The sequence below is a fragment of the Arachis stenosperma genome, chromosome 2, assembly GCF_014773155.1.
Source record: "Arachis stenosperma cultivar V10309 chromosome 2, arast.V10309.gnm1.PFL2, whole genome shotgun sequence".
NCBI lineage: Eukaryota > Viridiplantae > Streptophyta > Magnoliopsida > Fabales > Fabaceae > Arachis > Arachis stenosperma.
In genome coordinates, this window is record NC_080378.1 from 106,884,402 (window position 1) to 106,903,940 (window position 19,539).

Sequence of the window (19,539 nt, forward strand, 5' to 3'; positions counted from 1 at the left end):
TGTATACTAAAATCAGTTATTAAAAGTATTTATTATATATTTATTATATATATATATATATAAAATGTTATTTGTATACTAAAATCAGTTATTAAAAGTATTTATTATATATTTATGTATAAATATATGTATTATTTAATTTATTTTTAATATATATTTTATATTTTATATATTTTATATTAGTGATTAATTTTAATAGCTAATTTTAATATAGATGTAGCATGTTCGTGTATATATATTGTATCGTGTGTTAGTTCATGTCTCACTAACCACATAATAAACATGTGTTATCGTATTTATATCTTTGATAAACATGAAGAAAAGCCAAACACAACCTAAGTAACCTTGATGAACTATTTACAATACCGTATTACAATTTTGATAGAATTTTAGGGTACGTTAGTAAGCAAGATAATTTTTTTTTTTTGAGAAAATATAACAAATCAATTCTTTATTACTTATTAGTCAACTTCAATCAATTTTCTCCTTCTTTTCTAAATTTCTTAAATCCTTGTTTTAGATAAAAGATTCCAAAAGCATTGCTCATTCCATAAAGGAAATTTCTTTAATTTGGACCAGCCATTGACGAAGAAACGATAGATATAATATTTTTTTACTTATTAGTCAACTTCAATCAATTTTCTCCTTCTTTTCTAAATTTCTTAAATCCTTGTTTTAGATAAAAGATTCCAAAAGCATTGCTCATTCCATAAAGGAAATATTTCTTTAATTTGGACCATAGCCATTGACGAAGAAACGATAGATATAATATTTTTACATTATATAATTGGTATTATAAATTCTAAAACATTGATGGTCGGTGGATCATTTTAACAATGTCATATTCACAAATCATAATCTAACTACTAATATGAAATTCATCTTAGTGTTTATATCTAACTTCTTTTTGTTAGGAAATTTTATGTCGTCTAATCTGTTTTGGGGACTATATACATGTATATAAATTAAGTATAATCATACTAGTTATTTTATATTTTGATTTATATAAGTTGATCTCATCGTTAGTTTAAGTAATAAAAAGAATAAACTAAAATTATTTGTTGATTTGAATCTAATAAAAATAAAATTAATATTTATTTTATTTAAACTTTTAAAATTTGATGAGAACTAATAATTAAATATAAATAGAATTTTAGCATTTAGTATACCAAAATTATTTTGTAATTTTTATCCTATTAAAGAGTTATTGTTCAGCCTAAAATAAAGAATTATAAGATAGAACCAAATTCTTTTATTTATGTTAATGAATTTAGATACATTTCTATTTTCATATATTTTTTTATCGATTTAATATGGGTGGTTACAGAATTGTAAAGTCTAAAAATTTTAATATTTTTTATTTGACTAATATTTTTTTTTTCATCATTAAAATTTAAGATTTATAATTTAACTGCTTATATCTAATAAATAGGATCATTTACCAAAATAAATAATTTGACTTTCAATTTTATCAGAATACACATTTTACAAAATGAATACCAAAATGCATTTTTTTATAAACTATATAAATTGACTCATAGTTTGGGAATGAACGTAAACCGTTTTTCGCAGATTACGTTCGAAACCAAACTGCACCTTATCTATTTATTCTAAATCGAATTATTCAAACATAAAAATTCTCAATCCAAATATATGCAATCCAAAGATTCAGAAAGAGCACCCCCAGATTTTGACCAACTACTAATTTGAAGAAGGAATGAACACAAAAGAAGGAATGATGAAGTGAATGTAGCAAAGTATAAGCATCATCACCACGCACCTTCAAATCTTCAGATTCATCTTCAGCATAGGATAGTAGAAGATTTGGCGGCTACACATGTTCCCATGGGGAATGTGCCACGTGTCCTCTGTGGCCGGTAATGACGGTTGGGTCACTCGGTTATGCTCCTTAATTAAGGAACACGGAGGCCATGCTCCATGTATCTTTGTCTCCTGTCCCTAACTTAAATTCTTCGTGGGTCCCATTGCCTCCCTTCAATATCATGCATGTGCCTCTTCCTCCATTCTCATTTAATTTTCCTCTTCTCTTAATACATATCATTATCATTTATTCACACACGAAAAAATTAGTAGTTTTGCACCAAAAAATAAACAAAAATAGTACTAAAAATTCGTTATCAAATTAATTATTATATATTATTTAATTTATTTTATATATATTATTTTTAATATATATTTTATATAGATAATTAATTTAATAATTAAATTAATTTTTTATATATATTTAATATGATTGAAAATAAAATAAAATTAAAGTTGAGTTGCACATTTAGTAAAGTTAATTAATAGGTTAATTAATTAATTTATTAACCTTGAATTCACCACTTATATAACTCATTTTCTACTCTTCTATAAAGGCTTTGACCCACTTTAACTGCTCTGCAAGTTAAATTCCTATTTTAACCTTGCAATTAACATTTTATACCATGCTCTTTATTTATTATATAATGATGTAAAACTTCTCATTTTTTCTTGTGTTAGTCATCCACTTCGACACTTCCACAATTTGTTTCTCATTTTTACAAATAGTTATATATCTTTAATATATTTTTTTGTTGAGTTATTATAAATTTTATATAATTTTTTTATTTGTTTTATATTAATAATTTTGAATAATAAAAATTAAATTTTAGAGTTTTTACTTTATCAGTAACAGAAATTCTAATATTATATCATGAAATTATTTAGTTCAAAAATTTAAACAAATGAAAATAAGTATATACATAATTATATTTCTAAAAAACATTAATAAACTAAAAGATGACCGCGCCTGGATTACCTAGGTTTCTTTGAAATAAAAGTTTTATAAAATATATTTTGGAAATTAAAAAAAAGTATATATATATATATATAGGCCGGATATAGAAATCTACTTAAGGCTTAGCTTATTAGAGAAACACTTGTATGAAAAAATGGGAAGTATCTAAGGTAGCGTTTGGTGGAGAGACAGATACTGAAAGACTGAGATTGAGAGACAGAAACTAAGAGACAGAGACTGAAATAAGTTTTAGTATTTATTTGGTGTCAAGTGAGAGACAAAAATTGAAACAAGAATAAAATTTTAATTTAATTTGCACAAAGAATAAAATTGAAATTAATTAATTAAAATGAGAGTATTTTAGGTATAAAATGTTATTAAAGTTTCAGTCTCTGTTTTTTAAAATATCAGTCTCTTATGTCCCTACATTTTGGAGGCACTGAAATACTGAAATTTTAGAGACAGAGACAGAAATTTTAGTACCAGTCTCTAAACCAACAAACATGATACTGTGTCTCAGTCTCTCAGTCTATGTCCCAATACTGTAAAACAAACGCTACCTAACTGATTACTAATGTTTGTTTCTCTTGGCGGTAATTTGTTTTAGTATTATTCATCTTTGCCAAGATGATTTAAAATTGTTATAGTTGTTAGGCATTTAGTGTACGCGCATGTATCATCAAAGTCAAATAATAACTCTAATGAAGAAAAAGACAAAGACTACTATACTTATAATAATGAACACTGATTTTGTTAGCTATAAAAGACATTGCTAGTTGTTCTCCTCGAAAATCCTTTCCTTAATTACTTGGAATATGTTTTGCTTGCCAAATTGCATGTGTGTCCCCTTTTCTACTTTTTCGGTAAAATAATGAAAGTTTGAGATATCAAAACATTGTCTCGTTTTAAATTAACTTATGTTGAACAAGTAGTACGTTAATTATTACTTCACTTGTCAAATTGTTATTATTCCCTACCGATTTTTGTGGAAACTCAAGTGCAGTCAATTTCACGTAAAGTTTATATCTAAGAACTATTAAATGATTTGACTGATTTGACTAAATTTTTATCTAACGATTTTCAGATATCAATTTCACGTGAAGTCGACTGCACTTGAGTTTTCACCATCAATTTTTTAGGACATACGTATTTTTGTCAATACGAAAATTTTAATTGAAAGCCTAAAAAGAATAATGGCAAACAACTCAAATGTTCAAATTTTGTTTGATATATATTATTGATTAATAATAAATTTTTAAATAAAACTTAATCGAATAAATAAATAAATAAATAAATAAATAAATAAAATGTCTCATTCTAAAATCAAATCTGAAATTGATGAACTTTTACTATAATTTTCTTTTTTCTTTGCCCCTAGATATATGCCACAAATGTTATTGACTGCCTAACTAGACGCAATTTATTACAACCAAACGTTCTGGATGATTTGTCTTTGTCAATCTATTTAGTAATAGTTTTAACTTTTCATCCCAATTCCAAAAAACATATATTTAGTGTTGTTTACGTACCATCTGAGGAATATATGGCATTTGTGATATTTGAGAATAAAAATATTATTCATATATTAAAATTAGTTATTAAAATCAGTTATCAATATATTTATATATAAATATATATAATTGAATTTATTTTTAATATATATATTTATATTTAAATATATATTTTAACTAATAATTAATTTTAGTGACCAATTTTAGTGTACACATAACATTTTAAAAATAGTTATTATACACTACAATAATTTCGACAGATAGCGGCAAAAATTTTGCGACGATTTTATAAAACTGTTGCAAAACGGCAACTTGTGGCACATATAGCTGCGGTTATTGGTTAGGGTTTCAATCAAGACTACATTTAGTGGCAATTTTTCTTGAATCGCCGCTATATTTCAATCAGACTTGTATTTAGCAGCGTTTTTTCGAAAACCACCGCTATATGTACTGTTGGGTGAGTTATTGTTTTATATTTTGCGACGATTTTGTTTAAACCGCTGCAAAATGCGTATTACCACATATTGCAATATTTTCTTTAATAATAACCATCTGGATATAATCTAGTTAAGTAAACACTACTATCTTAAACTACATATGTTTAAATTATTGTTATTTAAACTCGTAACACTTTTGCTACATTCGTTTTACCTAAAAAAAATTCACAAGTTAAATAAACTATATATGTTAACTCATGTGAACAAATTTACCAATAAGATTTTCTTGTTTACTTTATTGACATTTAAATTTGCATTTAAATATGGATATAAAAGAAGAAAATAAAATCATACTCTGAACTAATTAAAAATCAAACATTTTCTAAAAATAATAATTATAAATATTTTCTGTAAAATATTAAAAATAACAATTATAAATATTTTCTGTAAAATATTAAAAATAATAAATAAAAATATTTTATACAAGTCATTAAAAATTCAAAACTTTATAATTTTACCAAAATTATAATTTTAAATTATAATTTTTTATTTTAATGATTTGATGAGCATTTATTAAAATAAAAAATTTAAATTTTTTTTAAATAACAATCTTAACTTATATTCTTAGATATAAGAATTCATAATAACTATATTCAAAACTAATTAATGTTTTATCAAAATTAAATACTAAATAGAATAAAAATATTTTTATATGAAAATCAATCAATCATCTGCATATTATCGTGGTTAATAGATTCAATAATGCTAACTGACTAATAAAATATAATGTTTTTAACAAATATTTCACTAATTTTAAATATTAAAGACTAAATTCTAAATTTTAATAAATATTTTTAGAAAATATTTAATTTTTAATAATTTATAAAAAATATTTATAATTATTTTTTTATTTATGATTAAATGTACTCTTTATTGTACTCTTTATATACGATTGGATCAAATATAAATAGATGTAAATTAATTCGATCTACTTTGGTAAAAAATTAATTCGAAGCTGACCCATTCGAATTACTAGGGACGTCCTAGCGTGCATAATTCGAATCACCCTAATTCGAACTACCCTAAGACTACATGTAAGCATAATTCAAATTGGACAAATTCGAATTACAAGCATTACTACTAATTCGAATAGAACTAATTCGAATTAGTGTTGGTTTGTCTAGGGGTGGCAAGCGGGGAAGCCCGCCCCGCCTAGTGAGTCGGTCCCAGAATCCCAGTCCGCCCCGCCTAACGGCGGGCTGGCGGGCCGGCGGGCCAAGCCCGCCAAATATCCTTTTTTTCACTTTTAAATATTAAATAATATATATAAAGACATAAAAAAATCTCTTTTATTTTTTACTTTTAACTATTATAATTTCTAAAAGTATAAACAAATTATAATTTTTATATTCACAAACACTAAAGTCTTTGTAATTATAAATATCTAATAAACATAATTATAAACTAAGTTTTCATCCAAAACATAATTATAGATATTGTTCCCAAAGTAAAATAAACATAATCCAAAACATAATTATAAATATTGTCTCTAAAACAAAATAAACATAATCCAAAACACTCAATTTTCATCTTCATTCTCTTGTAAGTTGGGTTGGAAGAAGTTGGGTTTTGGTAAAAAATATTATAAAAATACCTCCTTGCTAAAAAATACTAAGCCCGGCGGGAAAGCCCGCCCCCGCCCCGCCAAAGCCCGCGGTTTAAGCAGTGCGGGTTAAGCGGGCTTTTACTATTTGGCGGTCCCAATTTTCCAGCCCAGCCCACCTTTTTTGGCGGGTTACGAGGGCCGGCCCAGTGGGTTCAGGCCCGTTTCCCACCCCTAGGTTTGTCTAATTTAAATGAGACTAATTCAAATTACATAAGAATGCGTTTTGGGGAGATCCTGGTAATGTTTTTCAATTTGGTAGAATTGTGTAATTTGATCATCTATTTAATTTAATTGTGCATTTTACCCAATATATAAGGTGCCTATAATAGCTATGATTATATATAAAGTATACAACAAAAAATTGTATGGCAATCAAATGTGTTCATATGATATATATAATTATTAGCATTATATATATCGAAGAGACATTTGCCCTTGTGGTAACATGACATTGTTAAAGCTTTTTCTTCTTTCGTTTATTTGTTATTAACCGCCACAAAATTTATAGATGTTTAGCGGTGGTTATTCAACAGTTAGCTAAAATCGCCGCTAATCGTTTACCCGCGGCCTATCTTTCAACGTTTGGTTTAACCGCCGCAATATATTTGGCGGCAGTTAAAATTCGTCGCAATATGGTCCCATAACCGCCGTTATTTGCCGAAATTATTGTAGTGATATTATATATAGATCATAGAGACTAGATCTTTGAAGGAGGTTAGCATATGATGTGTATAATAATAGTTAGTTAGCTATTTGTTAGGCTGAGAGTGTGTTATGTAGAGAGTCTGTTAGAAGTGTTAGTCACATTAGTGGGTATATAAATCACACACATCATTGTAAACTACACACACAGTTTCTAATTCAGATCATTCTTTCTCTAACGCTCTCTCTCTCTTCTTCTCCGTCTCTCTCTCTCTCTATTGAGTTCTGGCCTGATACCTTCATGGTATCAGAGCTCAGATCCATGTGACCATGACTTCTGCATCACTCACTATTGCACAAATTACTCAAGCTTTCTCAAGTCCAATTGCAATGAAATTGGATGAAGAAAACTTTCTGCCATGAAAAGATCAAGTAGAATCTATTATAGAAGGTTACGAAATGTTGAATCATATCACAGGCGAGTCAATTTCAAAGAAGCATCTTTCAATCGAAGATGAAGCTTCAGGCACGGTGAATCCAGAATATGCAACGTGGAAGAAACAGGATGCACTACTCAAGACTTGGCTTCTTGCATCAATGAGCAAGAGATTCAATACACGCATGGTTGGATGTATGTTTTCTCACCAGATCTGAAAAAGATTGGAGACTTTATTTGCATCACAGATCACTGCGAAGATTAGGCAACTCAAGAACAAACTAGTAAACACGAAGAAAGAAGGTTCGATTTGCGATTACTTGCTAGAGATAAAGAAGGTAGTAGATTCTTTAATTTGTGTTGGAGCGACGATAAATGACGCTAATCATGTAGACGCTATTTTAAATGGACTACCAGAGGAGTACACCTCATTCATCACCACTATAACTGCTAGGTCTCCTCCAGTGTAAATTGGAGAGTTAGAAGCTTTGTTAATGGCGCACGAAGAGTTGTTAGACAAGTATAAGAGACCTGACAATTTGTACAAGCACATGTCGCACACGTTCAAAACCCTAATCACAATTTTAGAGGAGGTTTTCGTGGAGGAAGGTTTCCATTTTGTGGACGAGGCGGTTCAAGATTTGGCAGAGGAGGAAGACACATGCAATTTTAGCATCAAGGATATGGAAGATCAAATTCTATGCATCCTCAGGCTCAAGGATATGGAACAACAAATTTCAGAATAATACAGTGTCAAGTGTGCAACAAACTTGGACATTCTGCTCTCACTTGCTGGTACAGATACGATTCTAACTCTGGAGGAGGTTCACGCACAGAAAACTCCTTAGTTTCTCAAAGTCCTGGTGCCAATCTTTCTTACTCCAGTGCCTTAATGCAAAATGAAGTTGATTATGCTACACCTTCAACTCTTCAAGACCCAAATTGGTATCCAGACTCTGGCGCCACGCATCATATGACTGCAGATGCAATGAACTTCATTGAAAATTCTGAATACGTTGGATCAGAACGTGTCACTATTGGAAATGGTACAGGTTTGTCAATTAGCCATGTTGAAAATTCTATTTTTATTTCATATCTGAATAAGAAACAGTTTTTGCTCACAAAACTTCTTCTAGTGCCTTAAATTTCGAAAAATCTCCTGAGTGTATATCAATTTGCTAAAGACAATAAAGTCTTCTTTGAGTTTCATGATGATCATTGTGCTGTTAAATGCAAGGTCTCCAAGGAGGTCATACTCCAAGGAACAGTTGAGAAAGGCCTATATAGATTTACTAACTTTCGAGCAAAAGACAAAGGCAAATCAGCTGCTGCCTTCCTTGCTTCAGTTCCACGAAACACCAATTTCTTTCTTTGGCATGCTCGCCTTGGGCATCCCTCAACTACTGTAGTAAATAAAGTTTTGCAATCTTGTAATATTTTACTCAATTCTGAACATTTTGTGTGTCCTTCTTGCTACTTGGGAAGGCTCACTAGCTCCCATTTCCTTCTTCAAACTCTATGTATAGCAAACCCTTAGAACTCGTGTATACAGATATATGGGGCCCTGCCCCTGTGACTTCAATAAATTGTTCAAAGTACTATGTTCATTTTATTAATGTTTTTTCTCGTTTCACATGGATTTATCTCATTTCTTCAAAGGCTCAACTCAGATCTATATTTCTTGATTTCCAAGCTATGGTTGAATTGCAACTTGATACTAAAATTAAGATGATGCAAAGTGATAATGCAAAGGAATATGTGAGTTTGGTCAAGTCTTTGCAGGGAACAGGTTTAGCATGGAGATTCTCCTGTCCGTACGTCCACCAACAAAATGGAACTGCTGAACGGAAACACCGCATATCGTTGAAACAGGTCTCACATTACTAGCTAAAGCTTCAATGCCCAAACGATTTTGGGGTGATGCCTTTATCACTGCAGTGCAACTTATCAATATGCTGCATAGTCCAGTTCTGGACAATATTTCACCTTATGAGAAGCTGTTCAATGTCAACCCAAACTACCTATCCTTGAAAATTTTTGGTTGCTTATGCTTTCCTTATACTAGGCCATTCAATAACTACAAGATTGATGATCGGTCCCAACCCTGTGTGTTTATTGGTTATGGCATTCAGCACAAAGGCTACATATGCTTGAATACTTCAGGAAAAACCATTCTGAGTAGGCATGTTATCTTCGATGAAACCAACTTTCCCTTTAAGTCTGGCTTTCTACAATCCCTAAAGGACACCCTTCTTGATGATCCCTCATAATCACCATCCTCATTATCTCAACCCACGCCATCTCTTACCATTTTGTCACACCAGCCCGTCCCTACCACACAAAACCCCTCTCTTAGCCTCAACCCTTCCAGTAGTTCCTAGTCCATCAATTCAAACTCCCCAAGCCATTCACATAATGAAACTCCCTCTTCTTCTCCTAGTCTTGCTAACCAATCTGCCCCACAACCTCAACCTCAACCTTCCCAACATGTCCACTCATTTCATCCAATGATAACTCGGTCGAAGAATGGCATTTTCAAACTAAAAATGCTTCAAGCCTTTGTCACAATCAATTCTGAACCTAAGAATTATAAGGAGGCACTGTCAATTCCACATTGGAAGATGGCGATGGATGAAGAATATAGTGCTCTCATGCGTACTCACACTTGGGATCTAGTTCCCTTGCCTCCAAATCGAATTCCTATAGGATGCAGGTGAATTTTTCGAGTGAAACACAACTCGGATGGCTCCTTACAGAAGTATAAAGCTAGGCTAGTTGCTCAGGGGTTTAGCCAACGACCTGGAATTGATTTTCAAGAAACCTTCAGTCTGGTTGTGAGGCCTACTTCAATCAGATTAGTGTTGTCTTTGGCTGTCTCAAACAAATGGAGCATTAGACAACTTGATGTCAATAATGCGTTTCTAAATGGTGAGTTAAGTAAAGAGGTGTTTATGATTCAGCCGCCTGGTTACGAGACTGGTTCCCCTAATGAAGTATGTAGATTAACAAAGTCATTATACGGTTTAAAACAAGCTCCCCGTGCGTGGTACATGAAGGTTTCGGGTGTTTTGCACAAGCTTGATTTTGCTACAACAAGGGCTGATACGTCTCTTTTTACCAGGGTTTGTGATGGTGCTATTACCTATCTTCTCATTTATGTTGATGACATTTTAGTTACTAGTAGTTCAGATGCACAAATTAAGCAAGTCATTGTTGATCTCAACTCTCATTTTGCTTTGAAGGATATTGGCAGCCTTCACTACTTTTTAGGCTTAGAAGTGGTTCCTACCAATGATGGTGGCCTTCTCTTGAGCCAAACTAAGTATGTTCATGACATACTAAAGAAAGCCAACATGCTGGGTTGTAATTCCTGTGCTACTCCAATTCTTTCCTCTCTTAAATTATCTAAGACTGGAAGTCCTGTGTTTTCGGATCCAGCTCTCTATCGCTCAATAGTTGGGAGCCTTCAATATCTCACCATCACTAGGCCAGAATTCGTCTATTGCATCAACCGCATTTGTCAATTTATGCAGAACCCTCTCGAGTCACATTGGAAGATTGTTAAGCGCATTCTTCGCTACATTAGTGGAACGGCTAATCTTGGGCTTCAAATTCAGCCAGTCGTGGAGCACAATCTCACTATCTACACTGACTCTGATTGGGGGTCGGACCCTGATGATCGCAAATCGACTAATGGTTATTGTGTTTTCTTGGGGCCAAATCTGATTTCTTAGGCCTCGCGTAAGCAGCATGCTGTCTCTTGCTCTAGTACTGAAGCTGAGTATAGAGGCATTGCTGATGCTATGGCTGAAGCTATGTCCATTCGTAACCTCCTCTCAGCTATTCATATGCCAATTATATCACCCCCTGTCGTGCACTTTGACAATCTCAGTGTTGTCATATTGGCCGCCAACCCAGTTCTTCATTCCAAATCTAAACATGTTGAATTGGACATCCATTTTACTCGTGACTTGGTATTGAAGGGATTTGTTAGCGTTGTTCACATTCCTGCTCTTTATCAACTCGCAGACATCTTCACGAAACCCATCTTTTCCACTCTCTTTGTTGATTTCCGGTTCAAACTGAGACTTGCTTTCAGGCCACGCTTCAGTTTAAGGGGGGATGAAGGAGGTTAGCATATGGTGTGTATAATAATAGTTAGTTAGCTATTTGTTAGGCTAAGAGTGTGTGTTATGTAGAGAGTCTGTTAGAAGTGTTAGTCACATTAGTGGGTATATAAATCACACACATCATTGTAAACTACACATACAGTTTCTAATTCAGATCATTCTTTTTCTAACGCTCTCTTCTTTTCCGTCTCTCTCTCTATTGAGTTCTAGCCTGATACCTTCAATTTTAATATTATGCGCATTTACGTTTTATCGTACTCTTAAAAATTAGTCATCTATTTACCGTGTTAAATTTTCTTCTCATTTTCTCAAAACATTATAAACTCCATGTATAACAAGATCATAGACAAATTTTATGAAAAAATCTATTTTCAAATGATATAAAATTACTTCTTTAAAAAATTTATGTTGATAGAAGAAAATTATATAAACAGTTATATTTTTAATAACGCTCTCTTTTAAATAAGAGCATATTTTGGGATTATTTAATTTTTGCATAGACATTTTTTATTTATTTTATGCTATTTTTTTTCTCTTTTAAATTCACCAAAAATGAAACTTTAGATAAAAAATTTTCAAACATAAAACTTTAATACTATATCATGAAATACTTCCTCTAAAAATTTAATAAACTAATAGAAAAAGACAACATAAATCATTATATCTTTAATACCATATATCGTTTTATTTACCGTCTCTTCATCTTCTTCCCCCTCCCCTCCCCTTAGTGCACAAGGTAATAAAAGATAAAAGTGTGATACTAATTTAATTAGAGAACTTGACGTAAAATAAACATTATTGATATTAGTTCTGTTAAATAGATAACAAAAAATCTAAACAATATGAACAATAGGTTGAAAATTTAGCCTAATAAAATTAAAAAAATACTTGTAACACCTTAACTACCAAAGCTCACGCTTTCGACTGCGCTACTCTGATAGATCGGACATCACGACAACTCTTATACTATTTAATACAAAAATATGAGCCTGTTTAAAACTTTAAACCGCAATATCGCTCCAAAAATACTTTCGTTATGTAACGTACACCCATACATACAATACACATTACAAAAACTCACAAGGAGATACAATACTTTTCTTAAGAAACAAGACTAAATCACAATTTTCTCTTTAATAATTCATTTCAAAAGCATGAATCATCCTTTTCTTGATAATTCAAATAAAATAGTAGAAGTCTTTAACTCATAATTTTTTCAGACAACATTTCAATAAAGTCCCGGATTCTACCGGAATTTCGGCAGCACCTCCCCTAAAATTTGGACTTTGCCACCCGGTTCGGGCCCCAACTAAACCGTTTCACAATCCTTTTCAACAGTCCAGATCCAAAAATTAGTTCCAAAAGCAAGCTAAATCCAATATTCACATCATTTTCATATTTCAAGGAAACCGTTTCAAAATTAATTCATTATCAGCCGATAAAACTCATTTTCAAAGCTTTAAAGAAATGGTTCAGCAACAATTTATTTATCAAAACTAAGTTAATTAAAGTAAACCAGGCTGACTCCAAAAGTGTATTCTATTTTTCACATTATCAAGAAAATTAACTCAACTCAAATTAATTCTCAACGGATTAAACTCGATCTCAAATCTTTAAAAGAATCAACTTGAAAACATTCCGTTTCACAAAGCCTCACAACAATCCAACCAAACAAACATTCATAATCATTCGAGACAATCAAACAATACATAAGGCTGATACAATCACCAAATACACATTATCTCACATCAGTATCCATATATAATAATTCCAATATATAAAATATAGTTTTCAGAAAGTGCCCCTACCTCAAAACGCAAAACCATAACCAAAACGCCTCACAGAGTCCTTTCCGCCTTAACCCGAATTGACGGCAACCAACAACTCGGCTCCACTTGCTTTCTCCACAATCTCAACGACTCTAATTGCAACATACAACAACCGAAACTCAATCTTATAGCAATTAACGTTGCAAAACCTCAGCGTATGACAACAGAACAGTAACTAAAGGTCTTTCAAATCGAAAACGCGTACCGAAATAATAAAATAAAGCAGCTGCAAATTCCGAACCGACCCGGCAACAGCTTCGGTAGCGCCCATAAGCTCCGGTGGATCAACTATAATAACCACGCACATCAAAACCTTCTTGAAATCCGAAAAGACAGAAACCTCAATTTAAAATCTCTTACCGGCAGAGTTTTTTCGCGACGGCAGAAACAGCCAGAAGTTTCGGCGGTGGTCCTGGAAGTCACAAAACCACTCCCGGTGGTCGGAGTCATGGAGACGCAGCTCCCTTCTCCGGTAGTAACACCTACGGTGGCCTGAACCCTTTTCTGACGGCAGCAGTTCCGACGGAGGCAGCGCCAGCAACGCGAACAGCAGCTCAGTGCGGTGGTCGGACTCCTAGCTCCGCCTCATATCTCTCTCGTCTGCTCAGCTCCTGAACTCTCTCTCTCTGGCTCTGCCATACATGACAGCGGTTGACCTTGTGGCAAGGACGACGGTGGCGCAGTGAGGACAACGGCGGCTTCCAAACACGGCGCCCTCTCCCATCTAGCCATGGCTTGCATATCCTCCCTCTCTGGATCGCGATTCGAACAGCGGCGACAAGGAGGATTCAATGGCGAAACTCTGGCGAAGTCGGTGGCGCTGTGTTTCCCCCTCACTCGCAAGCTCGACGGTGGCTCCAAGGTGGACCAGCAGCGGCACGGGCAGCAGCGCGGCTCATCCCTTCCCCTGATTGCAGCTCCATTCTATCTCCCTCAGATCTCCCTTCTCCTCTGTTAGCAACGGCGGCGACGGTGGCAGTGACACCCACCACGCCGCCTTTCCTCCTCCTCCTTCACTCTGCTTCCGTGGAACCCCTCTCCTCTATCCCTTTTTTCTGCGTTTCTTTCATGGGAAAAAGGGGAAAAATCATGTTTGTGTGCTGCGGCTGCTGCTGGGTTTTGGGAGCTGAGTGTGGGTGAAAGGGAACCGGATCGGGTAACGGGTCACTGGGTTAGGGTTTCATTATTTTGAAAATTAGGGTTAGGGGTAATTTGATAATTTCAAATAAAATTGAAAATAATATAATAATTGAAACCCAAATTAAATCCAACACTAATTATATATAGAAAAATACTATATGCTCATCAATTTTATAAATTATTTTCAATAAAATGTTCAAATCAAATAATTAGAAATAATATAATTAAATTCTTTATTTTCCCAAAATAGTAGTATCAATATTTTAAAATATTAATTATTTAGTCCAAATCATATAAAAAATCCTTATTATTTCACAACTACCAACTTTATAAATTTGAATATAGAAAATAATTCAATAATTGTAAAATTGGATAATAATCATAACTTATTTCAAATTCAATAAATCAAAACTTACTTTAATTATCTTTAATAAAATAATTTCTGAAATTAAGACTCAAATAATTATATGATTTGAGACTTGCATTGACCATAAATAAGACTTTTCAAAAATTCTGGGTCTTACAATACTTCATCCGAATTACCCAACCAAAAAATTCCATTTAATAATTTAAAAATTTTAACAATTAATTATATTCTAATTTACCAAAACACCAGCTTGATCACCAACTAGCTCCCATCATTGTCGTTGGAATCCTCTTCACCAAAGCTGGTTCGTCAACAAAAATCCTCGTGAGCACTTAAGAATAACTATCCACTACTCAAGGATCAAAATAATCATTCACCTAACATATTTTAATTGTGTCTAACAAAACTAATTCCAATCAAATAATCATTTATATAAGAATTTAATTAACTATTCGTGTACCTATTAAAACGACCATTGATTTCTTTTAAAGAAAAAATAAAGGATTGAAATTTTACATGTGAGATCCAAGAGGCATGCGACCCATGAGATCTTGGTATGAGCCACTGGCAGATTATGATGCTCAAGAATAAGCTCCACATTTGGTTCACCCTTAGGCGCCATCAACCCCATCTAATTAAGAGTACATTGTTGTTGCGTTGACAAAAATGGATGAATCAACATCACAGAAAATTTTGCTTGCCCGGGGCTAAATCCAGGCATCAGAAGAGGTTGATCAGCAGAGCTGCGAGTCGTGAGGGGAGAGGTGGTACGGTGGTTGGGCGGCGAGAGCTTTTTGGCGACGACAATGATTGTTGCGGGAGAGATCGATCGACACCGGTAAGAGAGTGCAAAACGGCGTCACTATCCGAATTAGAAAAAAACTTGCTGCGGCGGTAAGGGCAGCAGCGATATCAAGACTTTTGTGATGACAATGATGGAGGTTGTAGGAGAGACCAAGGAGAGACCAACGCTGTTGAAAATGTGATAGGATACAAAATATATAATATGTATAACCGTATATAATGATTTAGATGCTAATTCTAATGGTTTTAAATTTTAAAATTTAATAATAATTATTTAATTAATTACAATTTTGATTTTTAATTTTAAATTTATCCTTTTTTAAACCATTGTACACTGTATACATTATTCTCCTATACTTTTTTTCCCCTATTAATACCATATATAATACGTTATAACCTATCACTTTTAAATTTCCTAATTTGTGCATGTGAGGTATCAGAAATACAGGGTGAGTTTGAAGAAAAGATCATTAATGTCAATTGTACATTGATACTTTGATTACTTATATTATGATACAAAATATAGATGGGAGTAGATAGAGTATATATAAGAACTATATAACATAAATAGCTAATAATGACAACAACTGGTAGCTTTTTGGCTAATTAAGTTATCTCTTCTTCTAATGTGGTGCTATTCCTAACCATGAATCTTAGAAGAGTCAAATATATATATTTATTTATTTTAAAAGGGAGTTACTTACATCAAGATGCTGAAAACGTTTTTTTATAAAGATATTTTTTAATAATTAAAATTTAACACATATAATCGATTAAATTATGTTATTTTTATCAAAATTAGGTTAGACAAATTGATTTGACCCAAAAATGATGAATCAAATCTTAAATTGGTTTAAATTAATATTATTTTTTATAAAAAATAACTAAAATATTTCTATATATATTAATTTTAAAAATCCTAAATTTTAGTCTTTTATTTTTTTATCATAGGGTTAAAATTTAGAATTTTTAAAATTAATATATATATAAAATAAGAATATTTTAATTATTCTTTATAATAAAGGTATTGTAGTCATTTTTTATAAAAAATAATATTAATTTAGACTAGTTTAATATTTGATTCACCATTTTTTTAGTTAAATTAATTTGTCTAGCCTAATTTTGATAAAAATAATATGATTTAATCGATTATATATATTAAATTTTAATTATTAAAAAATATTTAAAAAAAAACGTTTTAACCATCTTTATCTGAGTGGCAATTTTAAAATTATATAGCGCAGATATGAAACTAAATGATGACATGAAATTAACTTTTTTAGATTGCTATGGGACAGGCAATTAAACTCTATAGTATACACACAATATTTATATTTTATGGGATTAAAAACATTTCTCAAATGAATTACACATTGAGAGAGGGCACGGATTTAATTTCATCTTAAAATGTCATCCATCAATTGTTACGGCCTTTAATTAAGAGGTCTATCTCTTTCATATTCTTTTCACTTCTCTTTTTCATTTTCACACGCATTTCATGGGAAGAATCACTATTAAATATGGGTCTACTTAACAAATCCCATCCACATGCATCTTAGCAAATCAATTATTGCATGCACATTTACATGAGAGACCTTGGAAGTATTGTTAATATATACCCAAATATATAAAGAGCATATCAAGGCCTATTAGCTCAGTTGGTTAGAGCGTCGTGCTAATAACGCGAAGGTCGCAGGTTCGAGACCTGCATGGGCCAAATATGGTATCTTTTATTCTTGCTTTTCTATGTGTATACTACTATACTGGACAGTTTAAACCAAACTTTATAGTCATCTATCCTTCTCAAATAAATTAAAAAAAATTAAACCAAACATTAATTAATCTGTTTAATTTTCCAAATTCTTGTCCTTGCTCACAATTAATTGTGTATACAAATTATTTTGTACAATATTGACTTCCATTAATTAGAAACAAAATGTTTTACCGACTTTTAAGAAGTCAATGTGGAATCGTTTCAACTTCTTATCAAGAGATGACTAATGATCCAAAAAGCTTTCCAACTTTTAAACTGTAAGAATAATATATAGTTAATTTTTATTTTATTTCCCAAGGAGGAAAAAACGGTAGGCAAAGGCAAGAAACAAGGGGGTACTAGCCATTCAGATATTGATCAAGAACCCTAAAGTGAAAGACAGTGAGTGAGAAAAAGTTCCTCGGTTGAACCAATTCAGGGGGCAATGTCATTCTTGATTTTTGGTTCATGTTTCACTTTATATATACCTCTCCAATGAATCTAATACCAATTTCCATATTTTTTAAAATTTAAATAAATAAAAACAAAATCTCTATCAACCATGTTAGATCCGTATAAAAAATTAGCCACAGAAAAAAATTAATTATTTATATAAAATATATATTAAAAATAATAATATATATTTAATTTTAAATATATGATAAATAATTTAATTTATTTAGGATATTTTCTATATATGTCTTTTTTGGCCTTGATTTTGTATATATGTATGAAGAAGGAATTGTGTTGCTTCTCTTTCCCTTTCATGAATTGGGACCCAATAAATTGAAATGTCAAAAGGAAGGGACAAAAGAGAGGAGGCTACCATATCTTCATTTTCTTCCACCATTATTACTTCTTTCACTCCATAGCTACATACATCTCCATGTTCCTCATCAAGAGAACCTCTTATTCCTCCCTAACATAGTGCATTTAATGCACATTTATTCCCCTTGTTACTACAAATACTTGAGCAACCATCACTACTTTTTCATTATCCTAGCTACAACAATATACTACCATTTTGACCAAAATTTCTTGATAGCTAGCTACCATGTCATCTATAATCACTTATCTCCTTCTTCTTATCTTTCTTTTTATTTCCTTGCATGCATGTAATGCTCGCCATCTTAGCACTCTTGATAAGAAGAAGATGGAGAAGAAACCTCACTTCTCCTTCAAGGTAATGCCTAGCATGCATCTTAAGCATTATTATCAAAATTTATTCTATGTATTTCATTTAATTGTCACTTTTAGTATACTTAATCTTCTAAATATAGATTATTTTTGGATAAATATTTTTTATACAATTTATTTTTAAAAATGTTAAATAAAAATATAATGACAAATAAAACAGAATTAATTTTATGAGATTATTCAAGTGTTTTTTCAATTGAACAAAAAAAAAACATTAAGAGTAGTGTTTTATATACATGCATGCCTCACAAAAGCTTCATTTATAATGCAGATTAGTAGTGGTGATGATGAGAAAAAAGTATTGGGTTCCAATCCAAAGCAAGTTAATGAAGAAGGTGGTAATGACAACAAGAAGGTGAAGACTAATCGGTTGTTTTCTTCTGATTCTGATCATCAGAACCCTAATAATAGAAACCGAAGAAGAAGCACTAAAAATCAAAGGGTGCTCAAAGCAAAGGGAAAAGGTGCCACTAAAACTACTAATTCTCTTGTATCATCGTCATCAATTTCATGGCGTGTTCCTCACAAGAAACCTAGTGAGAAAAATCCAGGGTTTAACTTGGACTATTCACCACCCAAGACACATCCTCCTTCTCACAACTAATTATTATATATATAATTAATGTTATATATATGAAGTAATTATGTATCATCATCTATATCATGCATCCCTTATGTGAAGCCCTAATGAATATTATTGTAAAGAAAAGAAAATCAAAGAAGATCATCATAGGGATCATTCTCATCATTCTGGGGTGCATGATATATATAATATATATGTGTTTAGTTTTTATATATATGACTACACAAACTTTAGCTTATATGGCTAATTAATATATGACTTAATT

At 31.8% G+C, this 19,539-nt stretch overlaps 1 protein-coding gene and 1 non-coding gene across 2 annotated transcripts; both read left to right on the plus strand.

Annotated features, from left to right (window-relative positions):
- The first annotated feature begins 17,384 nt into the window (after positions 1-17,384).
- Positions 17,385-17,458, plus strand: TRNAI-AAU (transfer RNA isoleucine (anticodon AAU)). Its single transcript has one exon. It is a non-coding gene; the product is annotated as a tRNA-Ile (tRNA).
- Positions 17,459-18,503: 1,045 nt separating this feature from the next.
- LOC130960224 (root meristem growth factor 10) lies at positions 18,504-19,539 on the plus strand. The gene is made up of 2 exons (XM_057885562.1): positions 18,504-18,677; positions 18,963-19,539. The coding sequence occupies exons 1-2, from the start codon at positions 18,549-18,551 to the stop codon at positions 19,293-19,295; spliced, it is 462 nt and encodes a 153-aa protein (XP_057741545.1). The 5' UTR covers positions 18,504-18,548; the 3' UTR covers positions 19,296-19,539.